Source organism: Camelina sativa, chromosome 17, assembly GCF_030686135.1.
Source record: "Camelina sativa cultivar CO46 ecotype springtype chromosome 17, ASM3068613v1".
NCBI lineage: Eukaryota > Viridiplantae > Streptophyta > Magnoliopsida > Brassicales > Brassicaceae > Camelina > Camelina sativa.
In genome coordinates this window covers 16775778-16793422 of record NC_141896.1, presented here as the reverse complement: position 1 = coordinate 16793422, position 17645 = coordinate 16775778, and the positions used below count along the sequence as shown (strand labels likewise).

The 17645-nt window shown below is 38.5% G+C and overlaps 5 protein-coding genes, 1 long non-coding RNA gene, 1 other non-coding gene and 2 pseudogenes across 9 annotated transcripts; 5 read left to right on the top strand and 4 right to left on the bottom strand.

Annotated features, from left to right (window-relative positions):
- Positions 1-542: 542 nt before the first annotated feature.
- Positions 543-2371, bottom strand: LOC104756895 (carbohydrate-binding X8 domain-containing protein-like). Its single transcript, XM_010479550.3, has 4 exons — positions 1923-2371; positions 1540-1779; positions 1420-1447; positions 543-1160 (listed from the first exon to the last, which is right to left on the bottom strand). The coding sequence occupies exons 1-4, from the start codon at positions 1972-1974 to the stop codon at positions 869-871; spliced, it is 612 nt and encodes a 203-aa protein (XP_010477852.1). The 5' UTR covers positions 1975-2371; the 3' UTR covers positions 543-868.
- Positions 2372-3882: 1511 nt separating this feature from the next.
- LOC104756894 (pentatricopeptide repeat-containing protein At1g26460, mitochondrial) lies at positions 3883-6968 on the top strand. Of its 2 annotated transcripts, none has more exons than XM_010479549.3 (6): positions 3883-4714; positions 5001-5223; positions 5315-5797; positions 6032-6238; positions 6332-6469; positions 6574-6968. In XM_010479549.3, the coding sequence occupies exons 1-6, from the start codon at positions 4071-4073 to the stop codon at positions 6766-6768; spliced, it is 1890 nt and encodes a 629-aa protein (XP_010477851.2). In that variant the 5' UTR covers positions 3883-4070; the 3' UTR covers positions 6769-6968. The 2 variants fall into 2 exon arrangements, with proteins under 2 accessions (XP_010477851.2, XP_087351476.1); XM_087495350.1 differs by having other exon boundaries at positions 3916-4714; positions 5315-5803; positions 6038-6238.
- Positions 6969-7089: 121 nt separating this feature from the next.
- On the top strand, positions 7090-8216 carry LOC104756893 (uncharacterized). Its single transcript, XM_010479548.3, has 5 exons — positions 7090-7255; positions 7366-7438; positions 7608-7659; positions 7758-7827; positions 7933-8216. The coding sequence occupies exons 1-5, from the start codon at positions 7139-7141 to the stop codon at positions 8017-8019; spliced, it is 399 nt and encodes a 132-aa protein (XP_010477850.2). The 5' UTR covers positions 7090-7138; the 3' UTR covers positions 8020-8216.
- A 120-nt stretch (positions 8217-8336) lies between these two features.
- Positions 8337-9980, bottom strand: LOC104756892 (14-3-3-like protein GF14 iota). Its single transcript, XM_010479547.2, has 7 exons — positions 9789-9980; positions 9392-9698; positions 9209-9296; positions 9023-9132; positions 8790-8938; positions 8647-8711; positions 8337-8566 (listed from the first exon to the last, which is right to left on the bottom strand). The coding sequence occupies exons 1-7, from the start codon at positions 9868-9870 to the stop codon at positions 8561-8563; spliced, it is 807 nt and encodes a 268-aa protein (XP_010477849.1). The 5' UTR covers positions 9871-9980; the 3' UTR covers positions 8337-8560.
- Positions 9981-10212: 232 nt separating this feature from the next.
- Positions 10213-10285, top strand: TRNAA-UGC (transfer RNA alanine (anticodon UGC)). Its single transcript has one exon. It is a non-coding gene; the product is annotated as a tRNA-Ala (tRNA).
- LOC104756891 (putative pentatricopeptide repeat-containing protein At1g26500 pseudogene) lies at positions 10239-11995 on the top strand (annotated as a pseudogene). Its single transcript, XR_015586806.1, has one exon. The product of XR_015586806.1 is annotated as a putative pentatricopeptide repeat-containing protein At1g26500 pseudogene (transcript).
- A 24-nt stretch (positions 11996-12019) lies between these two features.
- LOC109129887 (putative F-box protein At1g26515 pseudogene) lies at positions 12020-13254 on the bottom strand (annotated as a pseudogene).
- A 149-nt stretch (positions 13255-13403) lies between these two features.
- On the bottom strand, positions 13404-16091 carry LOC104756890 (uncharacterized). Its single transcript, XM_087496387.1, has 9 exons — positions 15639-16091; positions 15337-15554; positions 14941-15055; positions 14587-14676; positions 14321-14482; positions 14098-14217; positions 13902-14012; positions 13736-13817; positions 13404-13645 (listed from the first exon to the last, which is right to left on the bottom strand). Exons 1-9 carry the CDS (start codon positions 15759-15761, stop codon positions 13590-13592), a joined length of 1077 nt encoding a protein of 358 aa, XP_087352513.1. The 5' UTR covers positions 15762-16091; the 3' UTR covers positions 13404-13589.
- On the top strand, positions 15945-17322 carry LOC104756889 (uncharacterized). The gene is made up of 7 exons (XR_762339.3): positions 15945-15996; positions 16090-16157; positions 16250-16332; positions 16512-16647; positions 16765-16822; positions 16909-17013; positions 17112-17322. It is a non-coding gene; the product is annotated as an uncharacterized LOC104756889 (long non-coding RNA).
- The last annotated feature ends 323 nt before the right edge of the window (positions 17323-17645 follow it).

Here is a 17645-nt window from a genome sequence, read left to right as displayed (position 1 = left end):
ATATATTAAAAATAGTAAACCATAACCATAATGCAAAAAAAAAAAAACCCGAATCCCTATATTAGAAACTTTTTTTGGCTCGAGTCGGGTTTGGACCTGAAGGCGGTTCTAGGTTCCCATAACAACCATGAATGCATCATCGTGGTCATCCTTCAAGGACTCGCTAACTTATTTCCAGTTTTTGCAGCCTCGAGAGCTAATATTTCTGCAATCACTCGCTTCTCTTGTTCCTTTAATAAGATTGAAAAACCATTCATGTAAACCTTTTCTAAACACTGATCTCAAGTAAGAATTCGAGTGCAAAAACTGACAATCAGAAAATTCGGACGAAACAATGGTTTTAAAGGCAAATACCAAATATATATAAGTAGGTCAATCGGCGGTAAATAAATTAATAATTCGGTTCGGTTCGGTTCACTTTCATTACAAACTATGTTCGAATGTTGATGTATTTTTTTCTAAAATTTACTACGTTTTTACTTTAATTTATTACACATCTATAATAAACCCTATATGGAGACAAATTAATCTCGCCAATGTTCTTTAGAGAAGATGATAGATTAGATAAAGAATGAAGACAGTATCCGAAATTTTGAAATATGAAATCGACAATGACACATTGGACGCATAACTTACGATAGGTAAGAAAAAGAATACATACCAAAGAGCATCGTCGATTTACAAAAGAAAGCAAGAAAACTCCTTATTATGGTTTCCTATAAACCAAAAACTAGACAGAGAAAGAGAGAGAATCACAACCCTACAAAGATTAAAAAGTGGGAAAAGAAAGAGACGCTCTAACTTGGCTTTAATATCTCATATAACAAATGAGCGTCCATGTCACGATGATCATCCGAGATGATTTCACCTAAACTTTCAAAGCCACGGCAGCGATGGTAGCTAGTAAGATGATCGTCGTGGTTCGGACGGAGAGCTCTTCTCCACCGTTTGGATCACCGCCACCTAAACCGCTGGTGCTGCTTGACGGTCCCATAGTATTTCCAGGAAATGCTAACGAAGACGAAGTCGGCCTATCATCGGTAGGTGTGCTGCTTGTTGAATTGCCGGTGGAATTGCCTGTGGTTGGATTTGTAATGCCTGGAGTTCCGGCGGTTGAATTTCCGGTGGATGTATTTCCGGTTGTGGGGGTTCCGTTGGAGCTGCAAAAGAATGTACTCTTATAAACACACTTGAATCATCATCACAATCTCTAAAAATGTTTTAAAAATTTGGTAACTCTGTAGACTGTAGTAAACTAATACAAAAGTTATTGAACTAATCAACGACTAGGATAATCAGAGAGCTCATACTGATCTAAAGAAAACACTAAGCAAACGATCAAGAACTATAAAAAACATAATCTAAGCGACTAAGCTCTAACTTAGAGCCTCTCTAAGGCAAGGTGAAGTGAAAACATACCTGGAACTAGATAAACAGCTTGAAGTAGCTGCAAGAACAGAGTAAATAAATAATCAGCAAAAACAAATATATACATTTGAGATGAAAAGAGGTTGTGGTTTCAATGGAAGATATATATACTCGAAGGAGGGGAAGTGGAGATGACTGCGGCCCCGTTAAAGTCACAGGTGGCGCCGGTTGGAGCTTTCTTCTGGTAGTAGCTGTTAACGGCGACGTCACAATGGTTCTTGATGGTGTTTGGTTGATAACAAGCTCCGGTCGTCTGAATCTGAGTACAGTCAGCACCTCCTCCACACGCGAAGTCTATCACCTTCTGAAGCTCAGGCTCGCTCGCGTCCTTGCATACACATACCGCCGCGTCTGTACAGAACATAGATATCGGATCAGAATAGACAAGAGATAGGATCTAACAGAAGAGAAATGTGAAAAACTGAAGAAGATGTGTTAAAGATTAGCATTACAAGGTAAACGTTACCAAGTGGATATATAAATTAGAACCTTACTTGAATAGGTAAACATGAAAGAGAGAAGAAACAGAGGAAGCAAAAGCGCCATGACAACTCAAAACTGATCGAACTTGTTTAGCCCTAACAGTACCACGAATGTGAGTTTGCGTGTTTGCTTGAGAGAGAGAGAGAGAGAGAGAGAGAGAGAGATGTTGATACGATGATGGAGCTTAATGTTTATGATATTTCTCGGGTACTAATAGGCACAGTATACCCTCGAGCCTAAGTTAAGAAAAGTTATGATAATAATGTGTGATGACTTGTAAATGTTTGATTTTGAGTACTCAAAGCAATGTGGGTCTGGAGAGAAACAAACAGAGAAGGTGGAAAGCATGCTTGTCGTCTAGTCAATGTGTGATAGGTCGGTTGACGCACATAATATCGTAGTGGGACTTTATGTGAAGGAAACTAGCTTTGTTATTTACTAATTTGTCACCTCAATTTACGTACATCTGATGCATTCTTTTTACTTTTATAGGATTTAGATAGAGTGTAGCTTTCCCCAAAGACAACAAAAGATGCATCATGCATGCACACGTTTGCAAAGTAAAAACTGTTGTAAATGTTAATAAACATATTATAAGATATAAATTATATAAAGATATGTTTAAAGTTATAAAGTAGTTTGATTTCTGAAGCACTTACGATGAAAAGTAATGGAGAAAAACAGGGAAAAGAACACAAAAATTGGAAATAGTATACTCTCTTTAAAGGCAAAAACTTAAGTGTTAAGTACTTTTCTAAGGCAAAGCGGCTAAGCGAGGGATTCATGTGCATGAAAAACTTTGCACCCGCATTACAACACGTGTGATTGTGTCACAAGTCACAAAGTCGCACTAATCATCCGAGAATTCAAAATGATTGTTGACAAGAGACGACCAAAATCAGATACTAATTTAACGTTCCGTAAGGAATACCTTTTCCTTTTTTTTTGCAGTAATTTAGAAAAAACTCTAATCGGTCATTTGAAAAGTATGTTTAGTTAATAAAACTTCAAATATAAAATATAAGTTAAGGTAAATGTATATATATATAAATAAATAGTGGTCAGTGGAAGTTTTTTTCTTCTAAAGTCCACATTTTTGGGTTGTGGCCGGCTGGCCGCGTGGTGTCGATCTGGTTAGACTTAGAACCGCATGCATGACCAGGCGATAAAACATAATCTTGACATGGTTGGTGAATTTCGTTCACGTAATAGATATATGCGTGTATTGCTAGATGGTAGATTCAGTGGACAAAGAAAATGACATCTCTCGCATCAAAGTTTCTAATTATGTAAAGTTCACTATGACATATATTAAAAGAAATTTGTTGTGCTACATACATATATTAAAAGAACTTCTAGAGTAATTCTAAACACTTATACATCACGTCCTCACCTATGCACCATGAATGAGATTCCATTGATCAGGGATTATCATGCGGAAGCACATTATTCATGCAGATTGTTGTCACTGTTCGTGACATGTTAAGTTGTTCGCTACAATCATAAAATTGGATCATGATCCCATATTTTCATAGCTTCTCTTTGACTCTAGAAATGGACTCCTATCCTCTTAAACTAACCTCCATGCCCGATGAAGGACCTTTGTTGGACGGAACTCAACGAATAATTTGCCGCACTCATAAGTAACTAGAGCAAAACTTCCTTCTCATCATTCCTATTTAAACGTATCTGTTCCTTTCATGCTGATGTCAAATATGAAACTCATCACCAAACTGAGTCGCTAATACCTAAAAAAAAAAAAAAAAAAAAAAAAAAAACCCAACACCAACCATTAAAAAGTAATTTGACAGAAATAAAATAACATCCTTAACTTATGAGAATCAAGCGGTTTAAAGTTAAATCCAACAAAAACATTGAAAAAAGGTGTGGGCTGTTTATATATTAATGGGCTGGGCTTTATACTAAGAGAGTCGAGAGTCAAAGGCAACTCCTGAAAAAAATGACATCAATACATCATATTTGTGGGATAATCTCTGAAATGCCACTGTGGTCATCGAGGACAGATCACAGATCGTCCACGACCGGAGTTAAGTGTCTAAAAAAAAAAACTCATCTGAACTCAGAAAACCCTAAACACAGATAAACCCCTTTTTCCCCAGAACTCAAAAAAAAAAAGAACAGAACAGATCTTTCCAACAATGGCGTCTCATCTCTTTACCCGATCCCGTTTCTCTCTCCTCAAAACCCTTAAACCCAATCCTACTTCAACCATCAGAGCCATTTCCGGCACACCATTCCTCTCTCAAGATCCTCAGCTCGCAACCGAAACAACAACAACAGATCACGAAACACCAAACCACCAATCAAACTCAACACCTCTTCCACCTAACCCAGCAACGGGAAGCCCTCTTTACCAAGAGAATTGGCGTAGCCCGATCCCAAACACTCCTTCCTTCAACCAGTCTCTCGTTCCACTGGGATTTCTAAACCAAGCCCCTGCTGCTCGAATCAGAGCTCTCTCTGAGACGCTTGACATGAACTCTCTTCTCAACATGTTTGCTGATTGGACTGCCTCGCAGCGTTGGTCTGACATGAAACAGCTTTTTGAGTCTTGGGTTCGATCGCTTGACAAGAATGGGAAGCCGAACAAGCCTGATGTTAACCTTTACAATCATTACCTTCGTGCTAATTTGATGATGGGTGCTTCGGCTGCAGACATGCTTGATCTTGTTGCTCCTATGGAAGAGTTCTCTGTTGCTCCCAATACTGCTTCTTATAATCTTGTCTTGAAGGCTATGTACCAGGCTAGAGAGACCGATGCTGCCATGAAACTACTTGAACGGTTAGATCCTCTGACTTTGATAAAGACTAGTACTTTATTTTCAGAAATGAGCACTGCTGTTGATATTACTGTCGAGTTAGTGAGTGAGATTTGTTACCTATTCTGTTATATATTGTAGTTTCTATGCGGAGATAGCTTAGAACTAGTGAAAAAGATTAGAAATTTACATGATCTGAACAACGGTAATAGGTTCTGATACCAAAGGGTTATCTCTGATATTGGTGTAATGCTAAAGTTGATTTTTTTTTATATAAGAATGTATCATGACTTGATGTAATTACGTCAGGATGCTCCTGTTGGGGAAGGAGTCTCTTCCGGATGATGAATCATATGATTTGGTTATTGGAATGCATTTTGGATCTGGGAAGAATGACGAAGCCATGAAAATTATGGACTTAGCACTCAAATCTGGTTATATGTTATCCACCACAGTCTTTACTGAATGTGTTCGTAGTTGTGTAGCCAGAGGTAGGACAGATACACTGGTATCCATCATCGAAAGGTGCAAGGTAAAGACGAGTTTTTTTTGTTATCTTTGGTCTGTCATTTGAAGCTTTTGCCGCCCCTTTTATCAATTATATTTGTATTCTTATTGCGTAGGCTGTTGATCGGAACAAGTCCCTCTGCCCTAGCTGGATACTGTGTAATTATATTGCAGAAGTTGCAATTCAAGAGGATAATAGCAAGTTAGCATTTTATGCGTTTGAGTTTATGTTCAAGTGGATCACTAGAGGCGAAATGGCTAGGCCCTCGGTTATTCTTTCTGTTGATGAAGGGTTGGTAGTAGCTGGTCTTGCAACTGCTGCTAGGACTTGTAGTTCATCTTTAGTGGAAGGATCATGGACGATTCTGAAACAGAGTCTGCGTGGGAGGAAGGCAGCTAACCCTGCAACTTACATTGCAAAGATAAATGCCTATGCATCGTTGGGGAATCTGCAAAAAGCTTTCACTACACTTCATGAACTTGAATCCGCTTATGCAGACTCTGAAAAGGAAGTTGTGGAGGAATTGCTTTCACCTTTTACATCCTTATACCCGCTGGTTGTCGCCTGCTCTAAGAAAGGTTTTGAGACTCTGGATGAGGTATACCTCGACTCTTTCTAAGGGTAATTATTCTACATATTCTCAGCCTTCTCTGTAACAGGAATTAATGTAGGGTCATTGACTAGTAGACTAGGAAACTTCTGAAAATTAATAGAACCTGTTTATTGAAGTCGAGCATCACAGTCTGCATGTTAATGTATTTTAGAGTGCTGGGACTAAGCAGATATAATGTTTAGCTTATCTGACCTTGAACTGTTTCACATAATCCACCAGGTATACTTCCAGTTGGAAAGTTTGAGTAAAGGTGAAACTCCATATAAGTCTGTTGCTGCTCTAAACTGTATAATTCTTGGCTGCGCAAACACATGGGATCTGGATCGTGCTTATCAGACGTTTGAGGCAATAAGTGCTTCCTTTGGACTGACTCCTAATATCGATTCATACAATGCTTTACTATATGCATTTGGAAAAGTCAAGAAGGTATTGTTTCGATTTCAACTCACTCTCTAGTATTATCTTTTCATGAATGAACAATTAGTCCTAACGACTCTAGCCTACCTATTTGCTTTGCAGACTTTTGAGGCCACCAATGTATTCGAGCATCTGGTTAGCATAGGTGTTAAACCTGATTCGCGGACGTATTCGTTGCTGGTTGATGCTCATCTCATTAACCGGGATCCCAAATCAGCTCTGACAGTCGTTGATGACATGGTAAACCAGAAATAACAAACAAAACCTAACCACACTATGAGATAAATGATGTGTGTGTTTGCTTACATGGCTCTTAGAAACTAATACATGTTACAATTATACAGATCAAGGCTGGATTTGAACCCTCCAGGGAGACATTGAAAAAGCTCAGAAGACGATGTGTGAGGGAAATGGACCATGAAAACAATGATCAAGTGGAGGAATTGGCCAAGAGGTTTCAGATCAGGATGGGAACAGAGAACCGCAGGAACATGCTGTTCAACATTGACTACTCCAGGGGCCGAGCACTAAACAACTGAAATCCACAAAATGCATCTCTCTATATATAATAAGAGTGTTTCTCTCTCTCATATCAGCATTTTTATACTTTTATGGGATCCTCAAATTTGTTTATTTAAACCAAAATTTCCATTAACTTGCATGATTTAAATGAGGATTCGCATTTGTATTACTTTACATTTAGAGTTAATGTTACTACTTACGGTCGATGTTCACGTCAGCATATATGTTATCCAAACGAACTTAGAAAGACAAGGCCTTGAATATTGAAGATGGGCCGGCCCAGATCAGAGATCCAACGAGCTCTGCTGTATTATACTATACACAAACAGCATTTTGAGAAGCTTCCACCACATTTTTGGGATCAAAGCCACAAAACCCTAAAAAAAAATGGGTGGAAGAACGGACGAAAGTGGCGGAGGGAAAGCAAAAGAGGAAGAGCAAGACGGCATGTCCGTACACTCTCCTTGCAAAGGTTTACCTTCCTCCGCCTCCTCTCTCTCCAAGGTCAGTCATCTCTCTCTCTCTCTCTCTCTTCTTTCTCTCCACCACCATTTTATTCATTATACGCTCTGAGGTTTTTTAAAGGTTCCTCTTTTATTGGATTGCTTCTTCAGGAGCAGTCACAGGTTGAATTAGAGCTGAAGTTATTAGAAGCTCTTGAAATCTATCCTCCTGTTAAACTCAAAGGCAAGTTTCACAACTCAAATCTTGATCCTTTTTCTTTCATGGTAGTGATCAGAAACCGTAGTAGTAACCCTTTAACAAAAAGGCTAATCATTTCAATGTCTCTTGTTCTTGGAACATTGATCAGTTCTTTGATTTCTACTAATGGGATTATTTATGATGGTGTGTGCAGGGATACATCGCCACTTTGTTCTTTATGGTTTGATGGAGTATCTCGGAAGAAGGTTTGGTTTTGTTACAGAGTCTGTTTCATAATTTCAATTAAATGAAGCTCTGATCCTTATTGATTTGAGTCTTTCTATCAAACTATTCCTGTCCATAGCTTTGATCGACAGTTCACAGCTGATGAGGTTCTTCAGCTACTTGATCGTTTCTACAACATCGACATGCTGGTGAGTAATAAGCATGGTTATAGTGTCTTATAGCTGTAGGTTCACTTCATGGCTTTGTTTAGAGTTGTGCTAATGGTTTTAATCTGTTACCTCTGTGGGTTTCAGAAATCAGACGATGAGGACATTGACATTCTGAATCATGAAGAAGATTTTACCTTGCCTCCGAGTTACTTTGATAAGGAAGAACCATGAACAGAGCAAGAAGAAGAGATTTTTGTTTCATTTATCTTCTCCCATCTTTTTGTATATGGTTAGGGTTTGTCCTTAGCTCTTATGCTAAGTTTTTTTTTGCTTCTGTATACAATGCAGTTTGAATGTTCATAAAACCATCATCAATAATGATCTTTACTCTGTCCAAGAGTTTAATAAATCATAACAAGCTTTTTGTTTTGCGGCTGTTGACATCTAGAGTCAGGGTACTTGTGTTTGTTTGTTTGTTCAATTGGCCAATCTTTAGTATACACTTGATTGATATGTATATTGGAAATGTATAACGGCAGAAGCATATCTGATCAAATCATAATATAATTGCATACCATAAAATATTGAAGACATGAAAATTGACAACAAATAAAGAAGAAAAGTAATACAAAAAAACAGAAACAATATAGGATTGAATTCAATTGTCTCTGATCCCATCTTCCTGATGAAACCAAGCTATGGAATTTGAAGGAATTTGCCTCCCCCCTTCTGGGCATCGAATCTAATCTCATTCAACTTCCAAGCCCTTTGATCAGTTCTGAAACAAACAAACAAAACAACATTGAGCTTTGAACCAGCCAGAACAATTCATACAATTGGTATATTAAGGTGACTTACCTCAGTGGCTTCGGCAGGTTTAGCCTGTTCTTGTTTGGGTTCGTCAGTCTTGACGTTGTCTTCTCCTGAAAACATAACAAAAACATTGCTTAAGCTTTGCACATTTCAAGACATCATGTGTGCTGTGTGATATTTAGACAGACCTCCATCTTCAGGAAGATCAGAAGTCCAGAGAGTGAGGTTGTCTCTGAGGAGCTGCATGATCAAAGTGCTGTCCTTGTACGACTCCTCGCTTAGAGTATCCAACTCCGCAATGGCCTCATCGAAGGCTTGCTTAGCCAAATGGCAAGCTCTGCAACAGTTTTCTAGAAACCATATCACAACAAAGTTGAACACTTGATGGTATATTTATATAATTGATGTTTTAGATTGAGACCTTTCAGGAGAGTTCATGATCTCATAGTAGAAAACAGAGAAGTTAAGTGCAAGACCAAGACGAATCGGATGGGTCGAAGGAAGCTCAGTACTTGCAGCTTGTGTTGCAGCCTAATCAAGATAAATGCATCAGACCAAAGTTCTCCTAAACTGCAAGTATTAAGAAAGAAACAAACATATCGAATACCTCATAGCCTTTGAGAGACTGTTCAGCGGCTTCCTTTCTCTCTTGCTCGGTCTTAAACTCAGCCAAGTAACGGTAATAATCTCCTTTCCTATAAATTTCCAGATAAAAAAAAAAATTGAGTTTCATTTGCAGATGATGATGATGCAAGGAATGAAGAAGAGTGTGTTTTTAATGTTATATCACATCTTGTAGTAGAAGACGGTGGCTTCCCCTGAGGTAGCGTGAGGGATGAGATGCTGATCAATGATGTTGAGAATGTCTTGACAAATGTTGGCGAGCTCATCTTCTACCTTTTGGCGATAACCCTTGATGTGTTTCACGTTCGACTCATTACCTTTGGACTCTTCCTTCTGCTCGATCGACGACATTATCCTCCACGAAGCTCTTCTCGCCCCGATCACGTTCTTGTAACCAACCGACAACAGATTCCTCTCTTCCACCGTCAGCTCGCTGTTCACTCTCGCCACTTTCTTCATCGTCTCCACCATCTCTGCACATTATATTACATTACACCAAACCCTCAATATTTACAGAGATATATATGTAAATTAAAATCGACATAATAAAGAGATTGTGTTACCGTCGTATCGCTCGGCTTGCTCGGAGAGCTTAGCCATATAGACAAAAGTCTCTCTCTCTTTGTCGGATCCTGACGATGACATTTTGTTCTGATGATCTGTCTGAAAAACAGAGATCTTGATATAAGGGTATGTGTTGTTTTGGATTCCTACGTGAGATAGATAAATAAAAAGAATATATAAAAAAACGATTTCGGAAGAGAAGGGAGGGAAAGAGAGAAGTATAAAAAGAGAGTACTGAAGATGATTCGCAAATGGCGGAAGAAGACTAAATCTCAACCTTGAGATCCGAAGCTCGCCTCTCTGTGTCTCCCGCAATTCCTGGGTTTTTCTTCGCTGTTCCTCCTAACTAACTTAACGACCTTTTCGCTTCGTCACGACACCGTTTTGTTTAATATAGTTGTAATTACGATTATGAACATCAATGGGGATGTAGCTCAAATGGTAGAGCGCTCGCTTTGCATGCGAGAGGCACGGGGTTCGATCCCCCGCATCTCCATTTCTTTTTCATTCTTTTTTCATTAATACGCCCTAATTTAGTTTTTAGTCTCATCTTTTTATTTTCTACACTCGCCGGCAAACATTATGGCTATCGCCGTCGTTTCTTCTCGGAGGATGATGATAAACATCAGAAACCCAATTCGACGATTCTTCACCGACTTAACTAAACCGAGTTCCATCACACCGATAAACCAAGACCATCTCCTCCGAGTCTGTACAATCCTCTACCAACAACAACACTCTCCTGATTCACGTCTCATCTCAAACCTCTCCTCCACAAAATTTCAACTAACTCACGAATTCTTCCTCCAAGTCTGCAACAATTTCCCACTCTCATGGCGTCCGGTACACCGTTTCTTCCTTTATTCTCAAACCCACCACCCCGATTTCGCACACACCTCCACCACCACTAACAAAATGCTCGGAATCATTGGGAAATCGAGAAACATGGATCTTTTCTGGGAATTAGCTCAAGAGTTCGGGAAACGCAAATTGGTTAATGATAAAACGTTTCGGATTGTGTTGAAAACGCTTGCTTCTGCTCGTGAGTTGAATAAATGTGTAACCTTTTTTCATCTGATGAATAAGTTTGGGTATTTGTATAATGTGGGAACGATGAACAGAGGAGTGGAGACTCTGTGTAAAGAGAAGCTTGTTGAAGAAGCTAAGTTTGTTGTTAATAAGCTGAAGGAGTTTATTAAACCTGATGAGGTTACTTACAGGACGATGATACAAGGGTATTGTGATGTTGGTGATTTGATTGAAGCTGCTAAGCTTTGGAATTTGATGATGGATCAAGGGTTTGAGGTTGATGTTGAAGCTGGTAAAAAGATTATGGAGACCTTTTTGAAGCAGAACCAGTTCGATGAAGCTTCTAAGGTCTTTTATGTGTTGGTTTCGAAGAGAGGTGGTGATTTGGATGTGTCTTTCTACAGGGTTATGATTGGTTGGTTGTGTAACAATGGTAGGATTGATCTGGCACTTAATGTGTTGGAGGAAATGCGTGAGAGAGGTGTTCAGGTGGATAACTTAACTTTGGGGGATATAATTTATGGTCTGTTGGTTAAACGAAGAGTTGCAGAGGCGTATAAGATTGTGGAAGGGATTGAGAATCTGGATATAAGTATCTATCATGCGTTGATTAAAGGGAATGTGAAGATTAAACGTGCAAGTGAAGCGACTGAAGTTTTCAGGAAGATGATAGAGAGAGGGTGTGAGCCGATAATGCATACGTATCTTATGTTGCTGCAAGGACATATGGGGAGAAGAGGAAGGAAAGGACCAGACCCGTTAGTGAATTTCGATACGATATTCGTTGGAGGTATGATCAAGGCAGGGAAACGGTTGGAAGCAACGAAGTATGTTGAGAGAACGTTCAAGAGAGGGCTTGAAGTTCCTAGATTTGATTACAGCAAGTTCTTGCAGTGTTATTCTAATGAGGAAGGTGTGGTTATGTTTGAAGAGATGGCTAAGAAACTTAGAGAAGTGAGCTTGTTTGATTTGGCTGATATATTTCAGAGGTATGGAGAGAAGATGAGTACAAGAGAGAGAAGGAGAGATAGATAAATTTATGAAGTTATAGACAATACGCAATATTCTGATATTGTAAATACAAATTTGAAGTTTTTTGTTTGTTTGGAAAGCAATGGTTGTCTTGTCTCGAACAAGCAGACAAAGAGAAAAAAGTCCAACTGATTTTAGAAAGAAATGGTGACATTGTTTATGAAATAAAACTAACAGATCAACAGACTGAGTAATCAACGAAAGTAAAAAGAAATAATATAAGATTATATGGGTAATCAAATCATGAATTGTCTCTCTGACAACAACCTAAAACTCTCTAGGTAATCCGAAAAAACTATAGCGCTTATAAAACAACTTTTGAACTCATCAGAGTCTGCTGAAACGTCAATCTTAATCTTTTTAATACTATTCTTGTCGGGATTGTAATAGATGACAATAAAATCACCAAAAAATTCAGCATAATAGCGCCATGGTGCGAAGATAAACTCACCCGTATGAGAGTAGTGCCTCTGACGCAAAAGCGTTGCTTAAGTTCGATAGTAGTAAAAGTTATTTTCTTCAAGGGTTCATGTTTTTCACCATCCAGATCCATAACCCACACATCAAATGTAAATGCTGTACTGAATTCAGTAGCTATGGCTAGTTTCCCCTTGTAGTTCATCAAAGTGTCACTATGTAGACTTGGTGTTTGAATCTCTTCAGGTAAACTAGTAAAAAGATTCAAACTGTCAGCCCTCAGTTCAAATCTCATTATGCTCAGTTGTGACATACCTTGCCCTGTTTTAGCAACATAATACACAACACCATCTATGCACACACCGTTAGACCAAGGACGGTGATCAGGAATGCTACAATCCAGCATTTTCCATTGCTTTTTTCCTCCCAATGTGAACACTTGATGGTGAGATGATGGGTCTTGTTGATGGTCATCACGTCTTTCCGTCATGGACAAGACTTTGTATTGATCACTAACTGGATCATACCCGAAAAAACTTTTTACGACATTGTCCCTTCCCCTTCTTCTGACTCTTGGTAAAGATATGAAACGACCAGTGCTGGGGTTAGCTACTACATGCTCTTGACCATATCCAATGCTTATCAATCCATTAGCATGATTATAATTGTACCATAACTCATCAGGACATAGGGACGGACATGTACTCAAGCGTGATAGAACGACGACGTTGATGATGAGAAAGACGACAAGAAGAAGTGCAACTTTTTGCGGTTAGCGATGTGAAGGGGCCGGGCGAAAGCGATTAGGGTACAAGGCTGCCACGGATATGATGTTAAGAAACTTCGACTGCGGATAGTTGTTGCACATGACTTGGATAGTGTGAGACACCTAGCTACAGTTTTTAAAGGCAACCGCCTAAATATCTCGATCACTAGGTCCGTAGGGAGTTGATCAAAGATTTTGGTCTCTTTGCTGCGTGTTATCATGATCGATCAATCGCTCTAATTCTTTCGAAACCCTAAAAAGCAGATCTTCTTATTTATACATACGAATATACGATAGAGATTCTAATCAGCAATATACGGTTAATTATAAATGTAGGAGATATTTTAGGTAAGTAATGATAACTCCATAATTAACTGAAAAAAACTAACTAAATAAACCTTACACAGTTGTTACATATTTATAATACATAAACTGATCAAGTTTACGATTGATAGTTCATAAAAGTATTGTGCATGACGGTAAGACTTAAACGCCAGATACGAGAAAAACCAAAATAGACCAATCTGGTTGTGTCACTGCAAGTTTGCGTTTTCCTTTAGGGTCTGCAATCTCCTAGTCCGCTTCTAAGAACTTCTTCATCCAGTTTGTGTCCTGTATATATACATATTTCAGTTACTTGAATCAGCAAACAGAGAGAAAAAGAGAGTGTTGGGAGCAATGATGCAAAAAAGGAGATATGACCTATAAATACTATTTTGTTCGTCCGGCTCTCTTCCTCGCTCCATTTTCTCGCTGGCACAATCTCATATATCTCTCTAACAGCCTACGTACGCATATTCAATAACAAACAAGAATGTGAAGAACATACTGAGGAGGATCACAAGACCTTAATTAATGACTACATTACCTGCAATATATGCAGCTGGTCTGAGTTTTGAATGCTTAACACAGCCTTGCAACGGTATATATCCATCTCCAATTTCTTATCCCACAGAATCTCCTCCAGCCATAAACGAACCTGTCAACCCGAGAACAAGTTGGTGTATCACGAAGAACACTGTTTTCTTAACTAGTTGTCCAAGAATGTTTGATATATTTGCTACCTTATCAAGGTTTATAGGTTGCGGTTCGCTGATGCATAGAGTCCTTACTCCACTATCATGAAGATCTGTCGTCGTTAATGATTTATTTGCTTCCAGCAGTGATTCCAGACGACTAACATGCTGATTTCAACAGTGAACAGGGAAAAAAAGGTTCAGTTTTTACAGACAAAAAGAACAAGTAGTAATCGAACAAAGAAGAGAAAACAGGTTTCAGAGACTTAACAGTTGAATCATATGCCTGGCAGTTTAATATATTGGACAAATCAACTTGGCACCTAACAGATCGGATCACATTGGCGAGCGAGTTGATGGAATGAATCTCCTTCTCTAATTCATCAGATTCCTCTTGAGAAATCAAGTCGACCTTGTTCATTATTATTGTGTCCTACAATACAAAACCAAAACAATCTCGTCATGATGAGGTGAGATGGAAGATGCGGAAGGCGATAAATTAGTGTACCAATTGGTTGAGTCAAACAATATGATTACCGCAAATGCTATTTGATTAAAAGCCTCAGGAAACGAGGATGTATCACGGCGCTCATTGAGCTGAAAACGAAGATTTTTTGCATCCACAACCTGTTCAAGCAGCTAAGTCAGTAAAGGCATTACAACATTAATTCCTAAGCACTAAAACAACTGGAACCAGGGAGAGAGTATGCAACTTGACACATATGCTATAAAGAAGTAACCAGAAAAAAGAATGAATCACTAGCTATAATTCTAAATTTCTTATATTAGTCTGGATAACACAACGCTGTGCACAAGATGATACTAGAACTATAAAGCAGTGTCAAGCTTAACAAAGGAGAAGTGAATCAGATTTAAGAGTTCACTACTCACAGTAACAATGCAGTCAAGCTTGACTTCTGATTCTAACTGCTCATCCAACCAAAGGATAGAAGCCAGTGGAGCCGGATTTGCTAAACCTGTAGTCTCCAGCAATATATGATCAAGTCTGCATATGAAAAACCAAAAGCAGAATCAAATATGCATTCTTTTCTCCAAAATGCAGGCAGTAGTTAGCAACAACAACTCAGAAAAACAGTTCAGAGTTCGTTACAGTAAAGAGGACTAAAAAAAGAGAACAGAACAAAGTACATAAAGCCTTTACCAAATCTTAGATCATCAAGAATATCTCAGAGAGTCTAGAAATTAAGCAAAAGATCATAAATTTGAGGGTTTCACGAGCTGAACAGTTCAGAGTTCGTTACAGTATAGAGAAATAAAAAAAAGCACCTGTCTTTTCTCTGAACAAGCTGCTCGAGAGCTTGAACAAGGCTATGCTTAACAGTACAGCAAACACAGCCATTAGCGAGCTCAACCCATTCCTCAACAATGGCACCTTCATCTCCATCGTTAATCATAGCCCTCTCAACACCAATCTCTTCCCCAAACTCATTCAAAATCACAGCGATTCTCTTCCCATGTTTCCCATTCAGTATATAATTCACAAGCTGCGGCCAAAAACAAATCGACAATCAAAAACCAAAACCCAACACCTTAAATCATTGAAAGGAATAAACTTTATCATTGCTTACGGTGGATTTTCCCGCGCCGAGATAGCCAGTGATGACGCTGACGCCAACTGAAACATCCGGTTGGATTTGGATAGCCATCGGTGGCTCCTCATCATCTTCCATTTTGTAACTCTCTCTCAGCATCCTTCCTTGAGCATCGCCGGTTTATGCAGAGACGCCGTCAGAGAAGAGAAGACTCATCAGAGCTTCGTGTGTGGGCCAAGCCCACATCAACTCGGTTTCGTTCGGTTTAATTTGATCCGGTTTGGTTCGGTTAAAATACTAAACCCCTAATTTGAACAAACTAATCTCTTTCTCACTCTCTCTGCTCAAAACTCAAAAGTTTGCTGTAATGGAAAAGATGATAAGCCACAAAGCAGTAAGTAAAACAACGACTCTTCTTCCTTTAAATTTGATGTCTTTAGGGTTTTTTTTTATTACTGGGAGTTTATTAATGGATACTTATCTTCAGTTACAAGGAAGAGGTTCTGAATCCAAACAAGAGGGACCACAGTACCTCACTGAACTTCCGAGAAACGTGTAAGCCCTTCCTTTTTTTTGTTGTGCTTTCGTGATATTTTGGATTCTTCTTAGAAATTTTGGATTTTTATTTGTGAATTTTTTGGTATCAGTCCAATTGTGTGTTCCTTCAGGGCGTTTTTTTTTGGGTTTTGGTGGGATACTAATTTCATCAACTTCTCCATCCAGAAATAAGGTAATAATAAAAATCACTTGCATGACCTATAGAGCTGTAATCGGAATGTGCATGATAAAGCTGATCGACTTTGGTTGATGTTTGTCTTGGTGGACTTTGATTGTTGTTATGGTGCAAATGGATAACCCTTTTTTAATCTTGGTTTCTTCTGTTTTATCTTATTGATTGATCTTGAGAAGGGAATGATGGACTGTTTGTACGCAAAATATGAGCTGTTTGGATAGGATTGTGAAGGATCTCCCCGATTTGAAAGACCACCTTTGTGTACACAAAGGGACACCTGCTGATGACTGTCTTGTGGACAGAGTTACTCTGGTAATGCCTCGGCTCTGGCTTTGTTTACTTATGTGTCCTGTTTCTCCAAGGAGATGTGCTGTTTATGCATATAGTCTAATCTTCTTTCTTTTGATTATTTCTTCTGTGATATACCAGCACAAGTGCTTCATAGTGGCTTACTTGTGACAGAGATCTAAAGCGAAGGTTTCTCAAGGTAAAGCTAGTAATTTGGTATGAATGCTTGGTGATATCCATTGCTGTAATCCTTGGATGTTAACTTCATTTTTTTTTGTTTTACAGAATGTTAACTTCATTATGTTTTAAAGCTAGTAATCATGTATGTGACGCAATGCAAGTACTCAATAGAGAAGTTGCCTGAAGCAAGCAACAATCATGTATGTGGAGGTATGCATTGTATCATCTCTTCGACTGTGAACATTTGAATATAATGCTACTTGGTATTAGCTTATTTGAATTTCACTTTTGTGATTTTGATGGTGCAGCTCCAAGATACTGATAAAGGAACAAAGACCCATAATGATTCAAGAAGATTTTTGGGAAGCCTTAGTTAGTGTTGGTTTAAGCTCTTGCGCTGTTGTATTATGCGATATTGAGCCATTTTTTGTTTTATTCTGTCCTCTATTTGATAATGTTATTGCACTTGTAAGCTAATATAACACATTTCTTTAAGCTAATATAAGACATTTCTTTTCTCAAGCTCTTGCGCTGTTTTGTTAACTTGTTACTTGATATGAAAAGTAACGTGTTTGTTTAGCTTTGAGCTTTGGGGTTTTATGCTTAACGAGGAAACAATTTAACAGTTGGAAGACCAGAAGAATGATTCTCACACATTTATAGCTTATGATTTTAAAATCACAAAATATAGATCGACTCTAATCACCATAAGATCAACAAAAGCAAGATTTCTAGTTAATCTTTAAAAGATTAATGAAACTAAACCTGATCATCAACAATACGCAAAAGATCTTAGACAAGTCACTTACATCTACTTCATTTATCCTAATAAGATCAACAAA

Bases quoted from the DNA above. Each gene is read 5' to 3' on its own strand.
- LOC104756895 (XM_010479550.3), bottom strand. From the start codon at position 1,974: ATGGCGCTTTTGCTTCCTCTGTTTCTTCTCTCTTTCATGTTTACCTAT. The intron at 1,780-1,922 runs GTAAGGTTCTAA...TGTTCTGTACAG, and splicing joins TTTCATGTTTACCTATTCAA to ACGCGGCGGTATGTGTATGC. The intron at 1,161-1,419 runs GTATGTTTTCAC...ATTCTTTTGCAG, and splicing joins AGCTGTTTATCTAGTTCCAG to CTCCAACGGAACCCCCACAA.
- LOC104756894 (XM_010479549.3), top strand. From the start codon at position 4,071: ATGGCGTCTCATCTCTTTACCCGATCCCGTTTCTCTCTCCTCAAAACC. The intron at 4,715-5,000 runs GTTAGATCCTCT...TAATTACGTCAG, and splicing joins GCCATGAAACTACTTGAACG to GATGCTCCTGTTGGGGAAGG. The intron at 6,239-6,331 runs GTATTGTTTCGA...TTTGCTTTGCAG, and splicing joins CATTTGGAAAAGTCAAGAAG to ACTTTTGAGGCCACCAATGT.
- LOC104756893 (XM_010479548.3), top strand. From the start codon at position 7,139: ATGGGTGGAAGAACGGACGAAAGTGGCGGAGGGAAAGCAAAAGAGGAA. The intron at 7,660-7,757 runs GTTTGGTTTTGT...TCCTGTCCATAG, and splicing joins ATGGAGTATCTCGGAAGAAG to CTTTGATCGACAGTTCACAG. The intron at 7,828-7,932 runs GTGAGTAATAAG...TGTGGGTTTCAG, and splicing joins TCTACAACATCGACATGCTG to AAATCAGACGATGAGGACAT.
- LOC104756892 (XM_010479547.2), bottom strand. From the start codon at position 9,870: ATGTCATCGTCAGGATCCGACAAAGAGAGAGAGACTTTTGTCTATATG. The intron at 9,699-9,788 runs GTAACACAATCT...TATAATGTGCAG, and splicing joins GCAAGCCGAGCGATACGACG to AGATGGTGGAGACGATGAAG. The intron at 8,712-8,789 runs GTCTGTCTAAAT...TTATGTTTTCAG, and splicing joins TGATCTTCCTGAAGATGGAG to GAGAAGACAACGTCAAGACT.
- LOC104756890 (XM_087496387.1), bottom strand. From the start codon at position 15,761: ATGCTGAGAGAGAGTTACAAAATGGAAGATGATGAGGAGCCACCGATG. The intron at 15,555-15,638 runs GTAAGCAATGAT...TTTTGGCCGCAG, and splicing joins TCGGCGCGGGAAAATCCACC to CTTGTGAATTATATACTGAA. The intron at 14,483-14,586 runs GTAATCATATTG...TTTGTATTGTAG, and splicing joins TTAATCAAATAGCATTTGCG to GACACAATAATAATGAACAA.